Source organism: Gossypium hirsutum, chromosome D05 (assembly GCF_007990345.1).
Source record: "Gossypium hirsutum isolate 1008001.06 chromosome D05, Gossypium_hirsutum_v2.1, whole genome shotgun sequence".
NCBI classification, from domain to species: domain Eukaryota; kingdom Viridiplantae; phylum Streptophyta; class Magnoliopsida; order Malvales; family Malvaceae; genus Gossypium; species Gossypium hirsutum.
Window position 1 is genome coordinate 16,643,874 of NC_053441.1, and position 19,612 is coordinate 16,663,485.

The 19,612-nt window shown below is 34.2% G+C and overlaps 2 protein-coding genes across 3 annotated transcripts; one reads left to right on the forward strand and one right to left on the reverse strand.

The window, feature by feature from the left end:
• The first annotated feature begins 7,902 nt into the window (after positions 1-7,902).
• Positions 7,903-12,582, forward strand: LOC107905516 (uncharacterized). Of its 2 annotated transcripts, XM_041094040.1 has the most exons (3): positions 7,903-8,282; positions 8,768-8,850; positions 9,050-12,582. In XM_041094040.1, the coding sequence occupies exon 3, from the start codon at positions 9,159-9,161 to the stop codon at positions 12,183-12,185; it is 3,027 nt and encodes a 1,008-aa protein (XP_040949974.1). In that variant the 5' UTR covers positions 7,903-8,282; positions 8,768-8,850; positions 9,050-9,158; the 3' UTR covers positions 12,186-12,582. The 2 variants fall into 2 exon arrangements, with proteins under 2 accessions (XP_040949974.1, XP_040949975.1); XM_041094041.1 differs by lacking the exon at positions 8,768-8,850.
• Positions 12,583-12,830: 248 nt separating this feature from the next.
• On the reverse strand, positions 12,831-19,194 carry LOC107905517 (DEAD-box ATP-dependent RNA helicase 28). Its single transcript, XM_016832178.2, has 19 exons — positions 18,731-19,194; positions 18,465-18,644; positions 18,313-18,381; positions 18,108-18,214; positions 17,734-17,812; positions 17,182-17,355; positions 16,642-16,790; positions 16,458-16,553; positions 16,081-16,183; positions 15,804-15,866; positions 15,524-15,585; positions 15,287-15,383; positions 14,810-14,928; positions 14,694-14,736; positions 14,479-14,580; positions 14,229-14,327; positions 14,069-14,152; positions 13,529-13,803; positions 12,831-13,066 (listed from the first exon to the last, which is right to left on the reverse strand). The coding sequence occupies exons 1-19, from the start codon at positions 19,031-19,033 to the stop codon at positions 13,051-13,053; spliced, it is 2,220 nt and encodes a 739-aa protein (XP_016687667.1). The 5' UTR covers positions 19,034-19,194; the 3' UTR covers positions 12,831-13,050.
• Between the last annotated feature and the right edge of the window lie 418 nt (positions 19,195-19,612).

The window sequence follows — 19,612 nt, forward strand, 5'->3', positions numbered from 1 at the left end:
ATCCTATGATTCAATATACGCGTTAATATAATGGTTATTTTTCCTAACTTTCCAGTTTGGAAGGTCAATTTGTACATTTCTAAAGCTGTAAATCTTTATCCTGGGTGCATGAACTATTTTCTTTACCATTCTTAGACCATTTCCTATTAACTAATTCAACTAGTTTAATCATTCGAGGTTTTCACGGTAAAATGAAACTTAATATTGTTTCTTCATTAATCAAAATCAAGGCCATAACGTTTAGAACTTTGATAAGGAAGAGCTAGTAAAGATGATAAACTCAACCATGGGTGCATAGTAAAGCATTTTGTACTTTCAGTGGGAGAATTATCGACGATTAACTATTGGGTGAATAATTTTCACAGACGGACATGAAAATTGTCGAAACCATTTTTTTGAAAAACAAAAATATTAGGTTGTCGACTTTTAAAAATGAAAATTGGGAGTCGCCACCAATCTTTTATTAAGGTTGATTGGATCACCTAAAAAAAAACGGTTTGGTCTACGAGTTTTAGAAAAACGGATCCGGAAGTTAGTTACGTACAGAAAGGATTAGCACACTCGTAACGCCCAAATTGATACCTAGTTAATTAATTAGTGTCTTAATGTTGAAAATTTAAAAAAATATAATCCTTAGTAAAAAACTTAAAAACGTTATTAAAGACCCTTATCATTTCGGAGAAAGAAAATCTAGGGCACAACATTCTAATTTCCTCAAAATGAATTAGTCTAAAACTCGTTATAAAAATTTGAAGAATATTCATTTGTTTAAATTAAGAAATCGCGGCAAATACGTTGGGCACAATTCTTCAAAATCTCAAACTTGAAATATTTCCTTATTATTATTTTTTAAAAATCTTTTTCGAGAAATCAATACGTCATCCAATTAGGATACAACATATTTAACTCCAACAGCAACTTTTTATTTATATATTTTTATTATGAGCAACCTCGATCTTGGATTAACGAAGAAAATCAAAACCAATACGCTAGGGTCAATTTCTTTGAAAATCTAATATGATTATCTCAAATTAAAAATTTTAAAATAAAAAAAAATGATGTGATGCTACATTAAATATAAAATGTAATAATAAATACAATAATGACATAGAAATAAACGAAATTAATGTACATAAACAACGACATGTAAAATATCAAATGAATATAAATGAAAACATAAATCAATAAGCAAATGAAGGAAATAAACAAAAAAAATATAAGAGAAAAATGTACAAAATATATATACATTTGAAATATGAAGAATAAAAGATATAAGATAATTTACTATAAAATTTGGGTTATAAAACTTATATATATAAATACATAATGCATTATGAAAACAAGGAAAATATAAATATACATATAAAATATATTAATGCATTTACAAAAAAAAAAATATAAGTATAATATAAAAACGTGGAAAATATTTATAATAAGCTTTGAGTGGAGTATAAATATATGTGTATATATTACAAAAATGTATAAACATATAAAAATCATAGAATATGGGCAAACGTATAAATATTATGAAATATAAATGTGTATATATATATGTATAAAAAACTATGAAAATAAAATAATAATAAAGTATGTATATAATAAGTTTATATATTAAACGTTTAAAATATATATGTATATATATTAACATGCATATGCGAACATATATGTAGGTATAATAATATATAATATAATAATAACAAAAAAAATAACAAATTAAAATAGACTAAAACCTAAATGAAGATTAAGGATTAAATTGAAATCACATAATTTAAAAAAATGAAGGGCCCAATTAAAATGCGCGAATAACTCATAGGCTTGAATGAAAATATCTTATCCTTTGAACGCGTCACTTTATTAGGGCTAAATAAAATAAATAAATTCGCAGTGGTATCACCTTCTCCCTTTTTTTAAAATCGTAATAAGTAAAAATAATCGAAAAGAAAAAAAACAGTAAGCCACCTTTAAAAAACTGCCAATCGTTCTCCCTTTTTTATTGATTCTTTTTTTACAATGAAGGAGAGGCCTCTATTTATAGCTGAGCCTCCCCAAATCCAACGGTATAGATCAATTACATCAACGGCGAAGATTAAAGGTATCTACAAATTAAATCTTTAAGATTACAAAATCATATCTTTTAATATTGCATATATCATATCTAAGATTGCATATCCTCGAAAATTATGTTTCTATATGTGAGTCCGGGCTAAAATTGGTATTACAAAAATATATTAAGAATAATAGTAATAATAATAAATTTATATTTGTTCATTCGTAGAAACTTATCTCTTTAAATCTTTCTGAAGGGAAATGGAAGTGGGAGAACTTGGTTGCTTCTGAGAGGCAAAGGTCTCAGGGCAGCATTTTTCTACTACGCTCACTGAAGAGTCATCTTCATCTCTAGTGTGACACCTTTTTTTTTTTGTTTTATGTATGGCTTGCTTTTTCCTGTAAAAATGTGGGCCATTTTGAGTTTTTGTTAGGCTCTACAGTTTCGGCAATGGTTTTTGTTTGCTTAATGGTGTCTGAACAGGGGCCTCTAAAATATTTTTTTTTATTTAAGTTTTTTTAAAATTTTAAATAATTAAGAGTAAAATTACACTTAGTCTCTCCTAAAGATGATAAAAATTTGATTTAATCCTTTAAAATTTATAATGATGCAGGTTATTAAATTTACAAGGACGAAATCAGAAAATTCTTTTAGGGAGCCAAAATTAAATTATAATTTTTACAATAATAAAATATAATTTCACCATTTAATAGCCTATATTTTCATGATTTTTAAAAAATTAAATCAAATTTTTATCAATTTTAAAGGGATTAAAATAAATTTACTTTTATTAGTTTAAATTTAAAATTTCCAAAATATCTAAATATAAAATTTTCCATTTTAGGATCTTAATGAAGTTGAACTTCAGTGGTTCCATCTGGGCCATACACACAATATATATAGTTTAGATTTGGTTTCTTAAATCTTGGTTGTGATTAAAATCCAATAATCACAGTATCTAATTCCTTTACACTAGGCTGAAGTTTAGTTCAGTTTGGTGAGCTTTTTTAATGGTCTGCTTAGCATGTGTTGTAAATTTTTTAATTTAAAAAAAAAAAGTTTGGATCACAAAAAATTTATGGAAAAATAGAAGGAAAAATGTTGAAAGAGATTAGAATGTCAAAAAGTATATATTAAAATAATAAAAATTTATGATGCCATAAATTTAGATAGATAAAAAAAATTGTTATCTTGTCTAAATCTCAAGCCAAATGATTACTTTTGCATCACTTTTTAAAAACTTAATTTTTAAACATTCTAAGACGGATCAACTTATATGTTCATTCTGGTTAATCTTAGGATTTGGTTGTGTATTAATCGATAGAGTTCCTTATGGTCGACTACTCAAAGTAGTTACCAATTGGCCTATCTGTGCTTCCAACGATCTAATGGTCACTTCTTGCATCATTTTTCTGCATAGATTCCAACAATAGTTCCTCTATTGTTTTTTTAGGTGGAATTTGCTGACTTTGTGGTTGTTTTTGCTCCAGTGGAGCATTCTGTTTAAGCGGTACATTATTTTCTTCTTGATTATTCCTTTATAAGTAGTTTGGATGATTTCTCCATTCAGGATTATAGGTGTTGGCAAAGGCATTGTTCTGCTGAAAGTTCTGGATACCCATTCATAACACTGCTTGGTAGGATGGGCACCTGCACAATAATCACAACCTAACATTGCACTGTTCATTGATTTACTCGGTCTACTATGTTGTAGAACAACATCTAACCTTTTATTGATCGCATTCAACTGTGTCGAAAGATTGAAAGTTTGACCCAGTTCATTAACTTTCATTGATTTCTTTGGTGCAGTCCGCTCATAAACCTCGTAATTTTGGGATGTTAATTCTTCCAGAATTGCATAAGCATCTTTCAAAAGCTTTCGCACCAATGAACCTCCAAATGCACCATCAACTTGAATTTTTGTTGCAACGTCTAGCCCATTGTAAAAGATAAGAATTTGTTGAGCACTTTTCAAAACATAGTGTAGGCACTTTTTGAAAAGTTCTTTGTATCTTTCCCAAGCGTCATATAAGGTCTTTTTATCGTATTGAGTGAAATGGTGAATATCCCTCAAAAGTTTAGCTATCTTAGAGAGAGGAAAATATCTAGCCAAATTGTTTTCCACCAATTGGTCCCATAAGGTGATAGAGGGAGTTGAGTCAATCAGTAACTCTCCCATCTAAAGAAAGTTAAATAATTGAAGTCCGACCGTCTTGTTGGATACCCCATTATATTTCAATATATCACATATCTCTAAAAAAGTTCATAGATGAGAATCAGGGCCTTCACTCGATATTCTGAAGAACTTGTTCCGAAATAATTGCATAGTCCCAACACCGATATTAAAATTATTCGCCTCAATAGCAAGTCTGGCAATGCTCGAGTGATATCCCTCATGCAAATGCATGTAGTAATCAATACACCTACTCCTCTATTGTTAAGGTGCTTGAATCATCAATGGTTTGATCACCAACCCCAAGGGGTTAACTTCACGGTTCTCAAGATTCAGAGGATCCACCTCGATTAGTTGTATTTTAGCTTGTCTAGTTGCTTATCGCACCTACAGTCCAACCAATTGTGAAAGAGTCAATAGATTGAACTATTCATCCTTCTTGAATGCGGCATACAACTTTTCGTTACTAAATGCTATTTATGGAGATTAAACTTAAATTTTAATAGATATATAACTAATATTCTTAGAATTTCATTCGAATTAAAATTTAATTTTTTTAAAATTGCATTAAGTATTTTTTAAATTATTATTATTAAAAAAATATGATGTGATTCCTGAGAAAGAACCACTTTATTAAAAATTATGACGTGATTATAATTAACTATGGTTTAAATTATTATTAAAAGTTGTGGACTGGATATTGATGAAAAGTTCCTAGGAAAATATACAGAATTAGAGTAGAATACAATTAGGAAAAAACACGTTTTTTCAAATATATGTATCTAATTATCATCATAAAAAAATCCCTTTTTTTATTAATTTGAAATAAACTCAAGTTCTACTTATTAATAATAAATAATATGCCGTAATTATTATTAATAAAAAATATGAATTAACAAAACTTTTTTTTGTCAATTTAAAAATTAACTAATTATAATTAAATTATAATTTATTAATATAATTAAAAAAATTCTTGTCCATTCAAATTCATACTTTTACATATAAACCCTAAACCCTAAAACATTATAAATATATTTGTTTAGCATCACTTTTGCTATAAAATTTGGGTTTTTATCTGTAAAACTGTACCAATATTAATACCAAATGGAACCCAAGTTTAGTTGAGCCCAAATCTACAATGATCTCGACTCACAGTTTTTATATAAGAAAGCATCAGATGGCCTTGTCGCTTTCTCCTGGGACTGGATATCGAAATTGATGATTAATGAAAGTTAATGCTTTTCATCTTTGGTTCAGCGCTCAAACCAAGCTGGTCCATGTCTGATATGTCCACGAGCCACAAAGGGTCAGTTCCCTTTTTGTTATTACATTTTTTCTTGGACAAGTAGATGCCATTTATTCGTCCAAAAGCGGGGAAGAAGTGTACCTGTTATTACAACTAAAGGCAACAGGTGAGAAAAAATAGTAACTGTTAACAAAAGTATTCAGCCCCTCCATTGCAGACTGCAAACAAATTTCTCCAATTTCCCAACCGAGAAAAACTAAAGCGATGCACATAACCAGGAAATAGATGACTACTTTGGAATGTAGCAGCATAAGTTAATTAGTTTATTCCCAAGGGACACCATTTTGTTTGGATCTCAAAATAGTGCCATGTTTCAAGAACAGAAATTTTACCAACTCGTCTGGAGAATCGAGGAAGATGAAGCAACCAAAAGGTAAGGCCCCAGCAGTGCTCTCCACCTTTCTTTTTCACAAGAAACAAAGAGTACTCGCTATATTTATTTAAAGTGTCATAAAAGAAAAGTTTGTCAAGCTGTCAGAATTTGTAAACATTTTGATTAGAACTACAAATAAAATTAATTAATTGAGTGGGATGTATGAATCCCACTGATTACCTCAAATCTTTTTGGCCTTATCTTTTTTTTCTATCCTTTGTCAGTCGTCACCCTAAACCCACTTTCTCGATTCAGGAAGCTTTGTTGAATAGTGGCCCACCATGCAGCGGTATCATAAGCAACAACACAGTTGACACTTGATGTAATTGAAATTTTGAACACTGGTTAATAATAATAATAATAATATAATTTACTGAAAGAATCAGTGGGCTTGATATGGGGACATTGGGTGCAATCAAGTTTTTTAGTTAGAAGTCCACATCGAATGTATATTGGACACGACAGTATGGAATTCCCTCCCCCAGGATGGATGAGCTAAAAATAGTTTTCAATTGAAGGTGACAAGTGAGAGGTGACAACAAAGGCCTTCAATCTTCTCCCTCTCGTTTTCAAGAGGTGGGTGGGGTGAGGGGGGCTTTTACGCTTTAGACCGTGTCAAGTCCACCACTCGAAACCCAAACTCTTCATAAAAGGTAATAATATTTCTAAAATGAAAAAAGCAGCACTCGAATTGACTGTTTCTCAGGAGCCAGGTTCTGGAAAGGAAAACCTCTTAAGCCATAATTTTGAATTTTATCCCTCCTTTTTATAAAAATTAAATAATTATTGTTTATTATAATTTGTTAAAATTCAACCATTGTATTTTACAAAAATTAGTGAAATTGAGTAATCATGTTAAAATTTATAATTGAACACTGACTTGAAAATCAGTTACTCAATAATTTATATAAAAAAATGGGTAAATTGTCTAGTTAGTCACCCAACTTTTAGGGTGTTTATCCAAAACGGAATCATTACAATTTGATCACTCAATTTTTAGGGTACTTTCATTTTAGTCACCCAAGCATAGACTTGATCGTCGGCTAAGTCAGGTTTGGGCCAAGTCAATGAAGAATTTTAGGCCTGTTTTCTAGGCTCATGCTCAGCCCGACTTAAAAAATGGGCCTAAACCCGAGTGCCTGACCCATATTAAAAATGTTAAATTCGAGCTCAACCCGAATGTAATAATTTTTTAGATTATTTTTTTAGATTACTTTTAACTTAACATGGAAAATTTAATACTATATAATCAAAATAAATTTGGGTGTCGTAAACAACTATTAAAAATCAATTTTCATTGATATTTTCTAAAATAATTTCAAAACAATCAAATAAATTAAATAAATTGTTAATTTTTTTTTATATATTATCAATCGATTTACTGCAATAATTTTGAATCTTAATATTTAAAAAATTATATTTCAAATCTAAATTTAGAACTTTCAAAGCAATGGAATAAACAATTATAATTTGATAATTTTTATTTCTACCGTTTTTCACTTTAATCTTTGATTTTTTATCCCAATCAATACTTAAAAATGTATTTTTTTAGGTGACCAAAATAAAAGCACAAATATGATGTGCATGTATAGTTAATCGCCATTAGAAATCTAATACTTCAGTAACTAAAATAAAAAGTAACCTAAAAGTTAAGTGACCAAATTGTAAAGATTTTATTTTGGATGATTAAAATGGAAACGTCCTAAAAATTGGGTGACCAATTTAGATAATTTACCCTAAAATTAGTAAGAATTGATAATTTAATAATTTATACTTGATAAATTAGTAAAATTCAACCATTAAATAAACTAAAGTAAGAGGACTTTTTATTTTCAAAAAGTAAAGAAGAATGAAATTCAAAATTAGTCTTAATTGAATTTTCTTTATCCGACCGGCACATAATTTCGCACACACTGCACTGCACGTGCCATTCTCTTAACTGCGAAACTAAGACTAAAACCCACCGCAGATTTGACAGTGTAAAAACCAAATTAGCCTAAACCTAAAATCAAATTTAAAAAAAAATTAAAGAAAAATATTACGAGGAATAAACGTCGCTCTTTCTCTCTCTCTCTCTCTCAACCTGGTTCGGGAAAGGGAAAAAAGAATTAAACAGACGACGAAACGAGGGTTTTTAAGAGAGCGAGATAAAAAAAAAATTTAAAATTAAAATTAAGTAAATAAAATCCCCAAAAAAGGAAAGAAAAAAAAAAGATTTCCACGGGGAGGGAAAGCTCAAAGCGAAGGGTCGAAAACTTTCAGATAGATTTTCTTTTTTTCTTTTTGAGGGAGAAAAAGGTGTGCTGTCGTCTTTCTAATGGAGCTCAGCTTCAGAGCTAGGGTTTCGTTTTTCTTTGCCTTTTTTTGAAGATTTTTTATGAAGGTAACTACGCTTAACGCTTGTTATTGTTTAGGTATCTTGCTTTTTCTTTTAAAAGTAAAACAAATGGGCTGTTATCGATTTTATTTTCACATTGAGGTTTAGCGTTATTAAAATCAGTTATATATCTGCATTAATTGAGATTATCTTAACTCAATTCACATCACTCGTCATGATGTACAGCAGAAAAGCTAGGGTTTTGTAATGCTGTTTCTTCTGAGCTTTGATTTTTAGGGTTAGATCTTCACTTTCTATTGTAATTGATATTCCGTGACGTGTTAACTGTTTTAGAGGAAATTTGGTGAACTATTTAATTGTTTCTTCAGGTTTTCAGTTTATTAGCCTACAACTTACGAGTAGGTTTTTGTATGTTATTTTGTTTTTGAGTTATTTCTGTTTTAGAACTGAAATTCAATTTATTTAAAAATCAAATGGGTTTTTGTTGATAATTTTAAAAGCTTGAGATTTTAGCAATTCTTTTATTTCAGGTGTTGAGGAGTGCCATAATTTATCATTTTCGAATCTTTTGTTGACAATTAATATGATTTTACATGATCAGCTTGCTTGGAAGGTATGATATGGTTGTTTTAGCCCATTTTTTACCATTTTATTTTGATGATGAATTGATAACATCAATGTTCCTTTCCTTTTTATTTTGATACCAATTAATTGAAAAAGAACTTTACTTTTAGATGCTACAGAATCAACACCAATTAATTGATAACATCAGGAGCTACAGAATTAACCATTTATGTCATGCCATTTTACAGGTTTCCTTTTAGATGCTCTCTTGAAGTTTCATTCCTGTTCTAGATGGAACAAAAATTGTCAGTACGTTATAGAGTTCTCTTTGTTTGGTGGTTTTGCATCTAAAACGCCATGACGCTTGAGGATTTTTTTACCCTGGCTGAGATGAAAGATGGACTCACGGTCCCTTCACGAGTTGAGGAGCTAGTATCTGTAATGAAAAAAGAGAAAGAATCTGTTGTGAAAAATGTTGGTGATGCAACCAGACAGTGGACTGCTGTTGCAAGCACAATTGCGGCCACTGAGAATAAAGATTGTCTTGATCTTTTTATTCAGCTAGATGGACTTTGTTTTATAGGCAGATGGCTAAAGGATGCTCAAGAATTTGGTAATGGCTCGAGTGATAGTTTTGTGGAAGAATCAATTACTGCACTCTTACGAGCACTTGAAAAGTTGCATAGAGATAAGGAAAGGTCAATTTCTTCGGAGATCTGGATTACGGTCAAGAATCTTCTGAGCCACAATAGCTCTCGAGTTCAGGACAGTGCTAGGTTGCTCTTTGATAAGTGGAAACGAGGTACAGTTTCTGATCATGTCGATAGTGGTGGACATGAGTATGAGATTTCAGACGCTGCTACTGTTACCGGAGAAAATAATGGGCCAGATTCTGCCAAAGACAGTCCTGTTTCAAGAGGAAGTGCCCATGGGGAAAAAGATGGAGCAGATGCTGCTAAAAGTGAAAACCTTCCTTCAAGCCTAGATGGTGTTCAACCACAAAGTACTAAAGATTTACATGTTGAAACTACTAATGATGAGCTCAAGTCCCACATAAATTCAGACTATTCAGACACGGAAAACAGATCTGAGAGTCATATGGCCTCCTCTTCTGTGTTAAATCCTGTGAAAGAACTACAAGCAAAAACTGTGGAAGAAACTGCTTCCCATGAGGCCTGCAGTTTAGCAGATTCAAAGCAAGAAAATATTGAAGCTTCAGATGCTATGACAGTTTCAAACTCTAGTACTGTGGAACATGCTCTGGTTTCGTCTAATGCTGGTGTTGGAACAGCTCTGGAGGTTACAACAGGACCCAGTTCCCATACTGATACTGAAGCCAATAGGTTTCATGTCCTAAATTCTGTTGATCTTACTGATGAGAGGATGCATGCATCTGAGCCAAAGAAGGCAATGTCTGATGTGGCTGTTATGAATCATTCCAGCAGTGGCTCAGAGCTATTCAAGATTGCTGGTAAAGACAGCGAGTCACATTTGAGCACGTCACGGAGCTCCTCTGACAATGAGCTCTTGTATGAAAAGCCTGGGGATCTGGAAACTATGTTTTCGAGAATGGCAGCCATTGGAACAGCAGATGAAGATAAGGAGAATTGTGAACTTGAGGATTTGAGAAGTGGTTCCAGGTTTACCAGTAGTCATGGTGTGACCGATACAACATCTGATATTGATCTAGAGTATGGCATAGTTGATGCTCTAGAAGTTGCCCGAAAAGTTGCTCAAGAAGTGGAGCGAGAAGTCATAGATGACAGAGAACCTTCCAGCAGCTCTTCAGAGAAGATATCAGAAGGTGGTATTAGGCAACCCAGTACCCCAGAATCCATAAATAGAAAGCAAGACCTACCCACCGAGGTCTTGCCAAAGGAGGTGTCAACCGGACCCATTCGGTCTGCTGGAGCGCATACTGAGGGGGAGGGGCTCCTTATTAATTCAGATGATGCAGATAATGAACCAGAAAATCACTCGCGTGACATGGAATCCTCTCAGGTGACCATGGCTCAAGATCCTGAGCCGATCACAGAGAAAAGTCTATGTGATTTTGATCTGAACCAAGAAGTCTGTTCTGATGATACGGAACGTGCAGTGACTTCCATCTCCACTCCCATTTCAGTGGTTTCTGCTTCTAGGGCAGCAGCAGTGCGTGGCATACCTGCAGCTCCTTTGCAGTTCGAGGGGACTCTTGGATGGAAAGGATCTGCTGCCACAAGTGCTTTTCGCCCAGCATCACCTCGACGTAACTCTGATGGTGATAAGAGACTATCCCTTGGAGGGACAAGCAGTAGCTCAAAACGGAGGTTGGATTGCCTTGATTTTGATCTCAATGTTGCTGAGGCTGGCGATGAAAAAGGTGCTGAACTAATGTCCGGGAAACAGGTTACAGCCTCATCAGGTCTCTATTCTGCAGAATCTTCACTGAAAGCTAGTCAGAGAAAATCCGAGAGACTTGAGCTGGATTTAAATTGTGTCAGTGATGATGGTGACGGTCCAGCACTAGATTCAAGAGTCAAGGAATCACTCTTTTATGACAGGAATGGGCATTGCAGCCAATCACCTGCTTCGTCATCATCATCAATGCAGCCTTCTCTGAGGAACTTTGATTTGAATGACAGGCCATGCAATCACAATAATGCTTTAGAACAAGGGCCATTTCCTGGTAGATCTTCAATTGCTCATGGAGGGCCTAAACTAAATGATCCTGTTATTTCTATCATGGGTACTAGAGTGGAAGTCAATAGGAAGGACTTTGTTTCTCAGGTTGTGTCCTTTCCAAATGGCAAGGTTCTTGGGCCTGCAACTGATGGGAGCATCACAAGAAGTGCAGGGTTTATGGGGTTGGTTCCCACTGCCTCGTATACACATTCCCCTGCTTTTAGCTCTAATTTACTGCCAATGGCGCCAAATATGCCCTTCCCTTCTGCCATTTATGGGGCTAGTGGCTCAATCCCCTTTATTGTTGATTCAGGTGCACCTGTTGTGCCTCAAATTATGGGCTCTACATCAGCGGTTCCAATAGCTTCACCTGTTGTGCCTCAAATTATGGGCTCTACATCAGCGGTTCCAATAGCTTACTCTCAGGCACAATTCATTATGAGCATGAGCAATGCAGCTGCTGGTTTAAATGGTTCAGGCCCCTCGCGGCCTAATTTTGACCTGAATTCCAGATTAGCAATTGAGGGAGGAAATACAGATTCCATGGGTTTAAGGCAGCCATTCATGCCTGTTCATGGTAGGTCAATAGAAGAACATTTGAGGGCAAACACACAAGCCTCCTCTAGTTCCGGGGTTGGGGTAAAAAGGAAGGAACCAGATGGTGGATGGGAACCATACGCATTTAACTACAGACAGCAGCATTTTCCATGGAAACAGTAAGTTAATATTTATGTTGCTCCTTCCTCTCTTGGGAGTCATTTCATAAGTCCAAATTAATTGATGCTTGCATTGCCAAAGATAGCCCATTGGAGTTCGTGGGAGTGGAGTTGAACGGAATAAAGCCGGGAAATTAGAAATGTAATATGATTCATGAGATTTGATTGCCAAAGGGAGGGAATTAGATTTTAATTGTTTTAGTTTATTGTTTTCCTTTTCTGCATTCCATAGAAGGCTTGGTACATGTAGGTGTAACTTATTTTCCTTTTATGTCACAGAAAGATAAAAAAGAAACTGAGCTTTTCTTACCATTTATTTTCTTTTTGGCAAGAACAATTTTGGTTATTGAACATCACTAATTTACAGCTAGAAAATTAATATATTGTTCTTCACTTTCTCATTTTTGCCCCTTTCCGGATGGTTGCATTTTTATTATTCCGAATCAATGAATACTGCTAGATAAAACGCTAAAGGAAACCAAGCTACACATCTTCAGATGCTTTATTTATTTATTTATTTTCCCTTTTCTTCGTTGCTCATTCATTTGCAACATTTTCAGATGATTAGCTTTACTTTTTTCTGTCTGCATTGTTGCTCTTTTCACGAAAAGCATGTAAAGGTTTGACGAAACTACTTCAAAAACAAATAGAACAAAATTGACTTTGATTGAATATGTAATCGAGAATTTGGTCAACAAATGCATTTCCTAAAGCATCTGCAGAAACTAGTAACATTTGAACACTATTAATGGCTGTAGAAAATACAGGCATCTCCGTCTCTGGCAGTAAGCTAGCTCTCCCTCTCAATAGGAAGTGTGCCCAACATAAATGGCTACGAATTTTGGTGTGCCCAATATATTGTAATTGGGCTACTTGCGCTTGTAACTGGAAAACGAAAGAAAATTTAGTAAAAAACAGTATCCCCGGTGCAAAGCTCCAGCGAATTAAAAATTCAAGACATATTTTCGAATATATTGAGAATAGGAAGATTATTGAACCAAGCATACATCTGCCTTACAGGTGTTCCAGATATTGTAGGTCTAGAATCTACTTGGAAGAAAAACTTGCCTAGAGCAAAAGAGGGACGGAAACTAAAGATGCTAATGCTGTCCATAAAACCAAGTTTGACTTGAAACAGTTTCTAAGAAATTGTGCTGAAGAATGTGTTATTTTTCTTAAAACACATTTGTGCAAACAACACCAAAGCGATTCAAAAAATGACCAACTTTCTGGTTTAATACGTGAAATTAAGTTCTCCTACATGATTTTGAACCCAGAACACAGTTAATATAGATAGTCGAAGAAACAAGACAAAAAATTATTAGAGGAATGCATCATGTTTCATACCGTGATTTGCTCTTAAATGAACTTTTGGGCTTTTTCCTTCCAGCATTACTAGAACTTTTCTGTCTTCTCTCACTCATGTCATTTTTGAATAGCTCCCGCATTTCCTCTGTCCTTGATTGAGTTCTTTGTTTATACTGCTTTGAGCTTTTATTGGATTTCTTCACAATTTTGCCAGAATCTACAGCCTTCTTCACAGCTTTTACTGCTTTTGCTCGCCGGTAAGCCAAGTCAACCAAAGATATACCTTCCTTCTCTTTCTTATTTTTCCCACTACCCTGCAATTCTCATATACGAGTATCACAAGCTATATCATAAAATAAAGAAACAAAACTTGCTAGCTCTTAACACACACAAAGAAAAACTCAAACAGTAAAACATCTTCTAGTGGTGAGAAATAAACATTTTGACTGCGCTCAATTTTAACAGTTAAGGGAGTCTAGAAAGGCTCGCAATGGCAAAGTTAGTGACATGTAAGGTCGGTGTATAAGCATTATACAGCCTAAAAAGAATTATATTTCCAAAAAAGCAAGAGATGCTTACATCTGGTTCATTAATTTCGCTTTGATCCTCCAACATTTCTCTGGCAGCTTCCAGTTTTCGACGTTTCTTCCGAGGTAAATTTTTCTGTTCAGCAGAAGTTAGCATTGTGCACAATGCAAAAGTTCTAAAAGCAGGTTTTGAAATGAGAAAGATGTATGACCTCACGCTCTCGCTTCCTCTTTTCCTTCATCTTAAGGTCCTCAGCTTGTTGAGCACTGATGATAGCATCTGCAGAACCTTTTTCTTTCTCTATAGATGCCTGTCAAATGAGATGAGATAATCTCATCACTAAAATTCTTTCCCATCACAGTAGCTAAACAGAAATTTTGGTTATAATAAAGATTATGCAGCATACAGCCTAGCGACAGCAATACATGAAAATAAAAATTTTACTTGCAAGGATTATTTACCTTTGCTTCCTTGGCTACAAGTTTTTTCTCCTTTTCTGTCATAAACCAGGTTCTTTTAGGTCGTGCATAAATTTCATCCTTATGTGCAATCATATTTTCAGCCTTGCATCACAGAAGCACATGAGATTAAGAAATTATTTACTAGGTTCTGGAAATGGTACTATATTTTCTGGACATCTAGGTATAAATAGCATGAAAATGAGAAGATCCCATACCTTCGTTGCTTCCATTTCAGCCTTTCTTAGGGCTCTCTCCGCCCTGCCAAAATCAGAAGCTAAATAGTGGTACCAAGAGAACAGAAAAAAACTTTGAAAATGAAACAAAACCAAACCTCTCCTCTTCAATAACTTCAGTGACTTTCTCCTCCATCTCCTCAATTTTTTGAGACCACTTAGTGATAGACTGCTCCACAACAATCCGGCTCTTCAACTTTGAACCTACTCTCTTTGCCTGTCAGATTCAAACCACCAATATAGAATTATAAGCAAGGGAAATTTCTGATAGAAAATGTCCAGCTACTTGCTCCAATAGGAGAAACTGTTCCAGATTGTTCATGAAATTGAAGTTTAATATGGTATTGGAGTGAGAAGATATATGGCCTTAAAGTGTCCAATTCAAAATTTCACAGTTAATCTTTTATTAAGGCCATCATGATTCTGTAACATGATAGGAACCACTAGTGACATGCATAATAACTTCCATAAAATTTTCATAAAGCAGAAAGTGATACTGAATGCCTATTCTAGGATCTCAAATGAAGGCAACCAATAAAAGTAAAAAATGGCAAACCAGGATGATCATCACTTACAATAGCTTTTAATAGAGATCGGTCATTGTCAGTAACAAATGTAACGGCATATCCTTCTCTACCAGCTCTTGCTGTCCGACCGACTCGGTGAACGTAACTGCATAAAGAAAAAACAAAGGAGCCAACCGATTGCAATTGAGCATAGTGCACATCAAGACAGAAAGTTCCACAAATTTTTGTAGAAAACAAAAAGATGACTCATGCTGGTCAAACATAATTCAAAGAGTGTGGAAATACCTTGTAATATCTCGAGGACAAGCATAATTAATAACAGTCTGAACACCAATTATATCAAGTCCCTACAAGTTGCAACCATGCAGAAGCGTCAGAAAACAAAACAGCTGCTGCATAAAATAGAGATGTATGGATGTACATGCAAGGGCAGATACATCAATCATCTAACATATGTAAAATTGACTCTTTACAATGGCCAAGATCTATCAAACATGAGCACATGGAAGTTTACAAGCTTATGAGGGCATAAGGGGAAGGGATGAGTTTCAGTGTAGGCACTTACACGGGCAGCCACATCAGTTGCAATTAAAAAATCAACTTCCTGCTTCCTAAAACGTTCCAAGGCCTACACAAACAACCATCAGTGAAAATGAGCAAGCAGTGAACCAAAATGATTTGGTTTGATAAAATAAAAAGAGGGGGCATTTTCAGTGATTTCACAACTTGAATAACCTTCAAGATAAAATCTAGTTAACATACCCCACAAAAAAGAAAAAAGAAGAAAAGTGAACTGAGGGCAGGGAGCCAGGGACTAAAGAACAACAATAGAAATTACTCACATCAAGGCGCTGAACTTGAGTAAGATCTCCATGAAGCTCAGCTGCTTGAAGGCCAGCCAACTGAAATAAAATCTTCAACCTATGAGCAGCCTGCTTAGTTCCACTGCCAAATGAGATGGAATATCATTTATAAAGTCATAGGGGCTTGCCCTGGTATCTAGGAGGTGAGCTAAAACTGGTTGGTTCAAAAACCTGGTTATAAATTAAACTGAAACAAAAGAGAAAGAAATCATATTTTCTTTATTGAACCTAATTTTTTTTCTCAGAACAAGTGTAATGATTCATGAAATACAACACTACCCAAATATCTGAGTTTCCTAAATCCCCCATTGGTATATAGTTAAATCAGCATGACCTTCTACATGTGTAATAATAACCTGAAGATAATCACTCTGGATGTGAAGGTCTTTGTACACAATGACAGAAGAACTGCTTCTTGATTTACTTCACGCATTCGGCGTATCCTTACAACCCTAATGAGAAATAAAAATAACATAGTCAACATAAAGAAAAGGGGAAACCAGCAAGCAAAATAGAATGTGAACTTATATCAGAGCTTACTCCTCGGTCAATGTTGATGGCCGTTTAGTTGATGAGTCAGCTGAGAGACGCAAGGGTCTGGTCAAAGAAAGCTTGACAAGCTCATCAACTTCCTCTGTCATTGTAGCTGAAAACAGCATAGTCTGTCTCCTTTTAGGACAAAGGCAAACCTGTACATGGTTGCATTAGATGAATACAAATCCACCAAAATAAATTTCAATTCAACGCAGACAAACAGAGCAAGGAAGATTAGGAAGTGAAATGATTGCTACTCAAAGGAAAATGAACTCTTTTTTATCTACTAGTTAAGACTTATCTTTGACTGCCTGTGGCAAACATTTCATTTATTGATGAAGATATAATTTCATAATAAACTATAACTGTTTCAAAGATGGAAACCAGTTCTATTTTATCTCTTCGTACTACTACGTCATAAAAATTATACAAAATCCATCAAGTTGGCAAGTCAAGAATAAATTCCGCTTTCCCATCATCGAAGAAATTCAGAGAATCAATTATGAATATAACTCATATAAAAATATTTCTGATAGGGAGGCGTACCAATTCATGAATTTCAGCACTGAATCCGAGCTCCAGAAGACGATCTGCTTCATCAAGGATCAAAACTGCAAGATCATCCAAATCCACAGACATGGTATTGCGTAAATGATCTATCATGCGTCCAGGAGTAGCCACAACAATGTCAGGCATTAATCTCAAAGCTGTCTCTTGTGCCTATAAAGTTGACATAAAATAAAGGAAGACAACATAAGCATAGGAATGCACATATTGAAACAAAAGTTGTAACATCAACTTCCAAATAAACAGACACACTAAGAAGCAAAGTAGATTCATTTGAAAAAAGAATACTTTTATGTGTCATTCCAAAAGCATCAATGATAGAAGTTTCAGAAACCAGCCAATTGTTTAAGAAAATGGAAAAGGGTGATTACAGTCTTATTGCAATGAAATGAGTGGAATAAGTTTAGACCGAGTTAAAGATAAAGAAACACTTAAAAAGGAGTGCTGAAAGGATTGGAGATATAACTTTTTGCCAGTATAAAAAGTGAGCGCAAATTAAACTAGCTAAGGATGGAAATCCATGGGTCAAACCTTTAATGAAAGCCCACCAACAATCAGACAGCATCTAATATCGGTATACTGGGCCAGTTTCTCTATCATACTGTGAACCCTGCAACAAATGAAGGTAAAGTAAGATAACCGTAATGACTACCCAAAAGTACAAATTAAAGATATTTATAGTCAACACAACTTGAAGGATACCAAATTGCCAAGCCTGACAAATATGTTCAACAAACCATCCAAGCGAGAAAATGCATAAACCAGCTCAATAGCTTATGATAACATAATCCAATTGTAAAAGAATATTAATTCTCTAACACTAAGCAAGGATGAAGAAAAAGCAAAACCCTGAATAAATTTGTGATAGAACCCAGAAAATGGTCAAAAGTATTATGAGCACTTACTGAACGGCCAACTCTCTAGCTGGAGTAAGGATAAGTACCCGTATAGCTGAAACCCTTTTAGGACGAAATAACAGCCTTTCTAATGTAGGTAAGGCAAATGCAGCCGTCTGCATGAAGCGCAAATTTAAAGCAGTTAAGCACAAATTCAAATATTCAATCACATAATAAACGGCATAGAAAGATATACAAATTAAAAGAAATATACCTTCCCAGAACCAGTAATTGCGCTACCACATATATCGCGCCCAGTCAAGGCTAAGGGTATACAAGCAGCCTATAAGAGAAATACCCAAAAAAATTCATTGAACAAAACTCGATTAATAAAACTAAAATATAAAAATCAGGAAGAATGGAGACCTGAATGGGCGTAGGCTTGGTGTAACCCAATGTTTCACAAGCGCGAAGCAAAGGACGCGAAAGATTGAGCTCCATGAAAGAATTGGCATGAAACGACGCTCCTTCAGCTGGTGCAAAGAACGATTTATTGTCTCTTGCATTGCTATTTTCCTCATCTTCATCTTCTGACCTATAATCAACCTGATATATATATATATAAGAATTATTGATTCAGAAGAAAACAGATTCGGAATTTATAATAAAAGAGCAAACTGATAAAGAAATACTTGTTTGTCGGATTCAGAATCGGAGGTCTCCTCCTGCTGAGCTGGAGCTGAGCTTTGTTGGAGGATTTTAGAGATTTTGAAGTCAACAGAGGTGGTACCACGGCGAGCGTGTTCTTCTGCGACGGATTCAGAGTAAGAAGTAAAGTCCCATGGAGATTGGGATTTGGGTTTTGGTTTGGAAGGTTTGTCTTCTGCTTCATCTCCTTCTTCTTCCTCCTCAGCTTCTTCATTATCTTCATCCTTCGATTCAGAGAGTTCGGGTTCTTCGTCGCTGGGGGCTTCGAACATGAAGCTTGGAGCCATGGAGTTTTGATTCGGAGCAAGGGAGTTTGTGTTTTTCCCTGGAAGCAACTCTTCGAAAGGAGAATAGATGGAAACCAAAAACTGGCTCCACCAGGTGTCTATATTCGCTTAAACCTAAACCCTAGAGACAAAAGCTAGTTTTTTTTTTAACTACATTAAACAGTGTATAAATTTTCGTTTTCATCCTTTAATTAAAAATTCATAAATTTCATTTAAATCACTTAATTATTCAAATATAAATTTTGTTTTCATTCTTTAATTTTTATTTAAATTACTAAATTATTCAAAAGTTTTTATTTAAATTACTAGACTCTTAAATCTTTTTTTAAATGTTTCACGAGTAGTCTCTAAGTAACGATTCGACAATCAGTATGATTGACGAGTAGAAGAACATACTTTAAATTCAAATTGATTTAATAATCAGTATCGGAGATAAAAAAAAAACTATTTGAATTTTTATTTGCATATTCGTGACGTCTAAAGCTATTTCATGAAAAAAAACTTAATTATAAGAAAAATGGAAAGAAAAGTTTCGATTGATGTAGTTAGTGCAAATAAAATAAATAATATAGTATCGAT

Excerpts from the sequence above, each read along its gene's own strand:
- LOC107905516 (XM_041094040.1), top strand. The coding sequence starts at position 9,159 with ATGACGCTTGAGGATTTTTTTACCCTGGCTGAGATGAAAGATGGACTC.
- LOC107905517 (XM_016832178.2), bottom strand. The coding sequence starts at position 19,033 with ATGGCTCCAAGCTTCATGTTCGAAGCCCCCAGCGACGAAGAACCCGAA. Across the intron at positions 16,184-16,457 it reads TCCAGAGTGATTATCTTCAG|TGGAACTAAGCAGGCTGCTC; the intron begins GTTATTATTACA and ends CTCATTTGGCAG. Across the intron at positions 15,586-15,803 it reads CAACTGATGTGGCTGCCCGT|GGACTTGATATAATTGGTGT; the intron begins GTAAGTGCCTAC and ends TGCAACTTGTAG.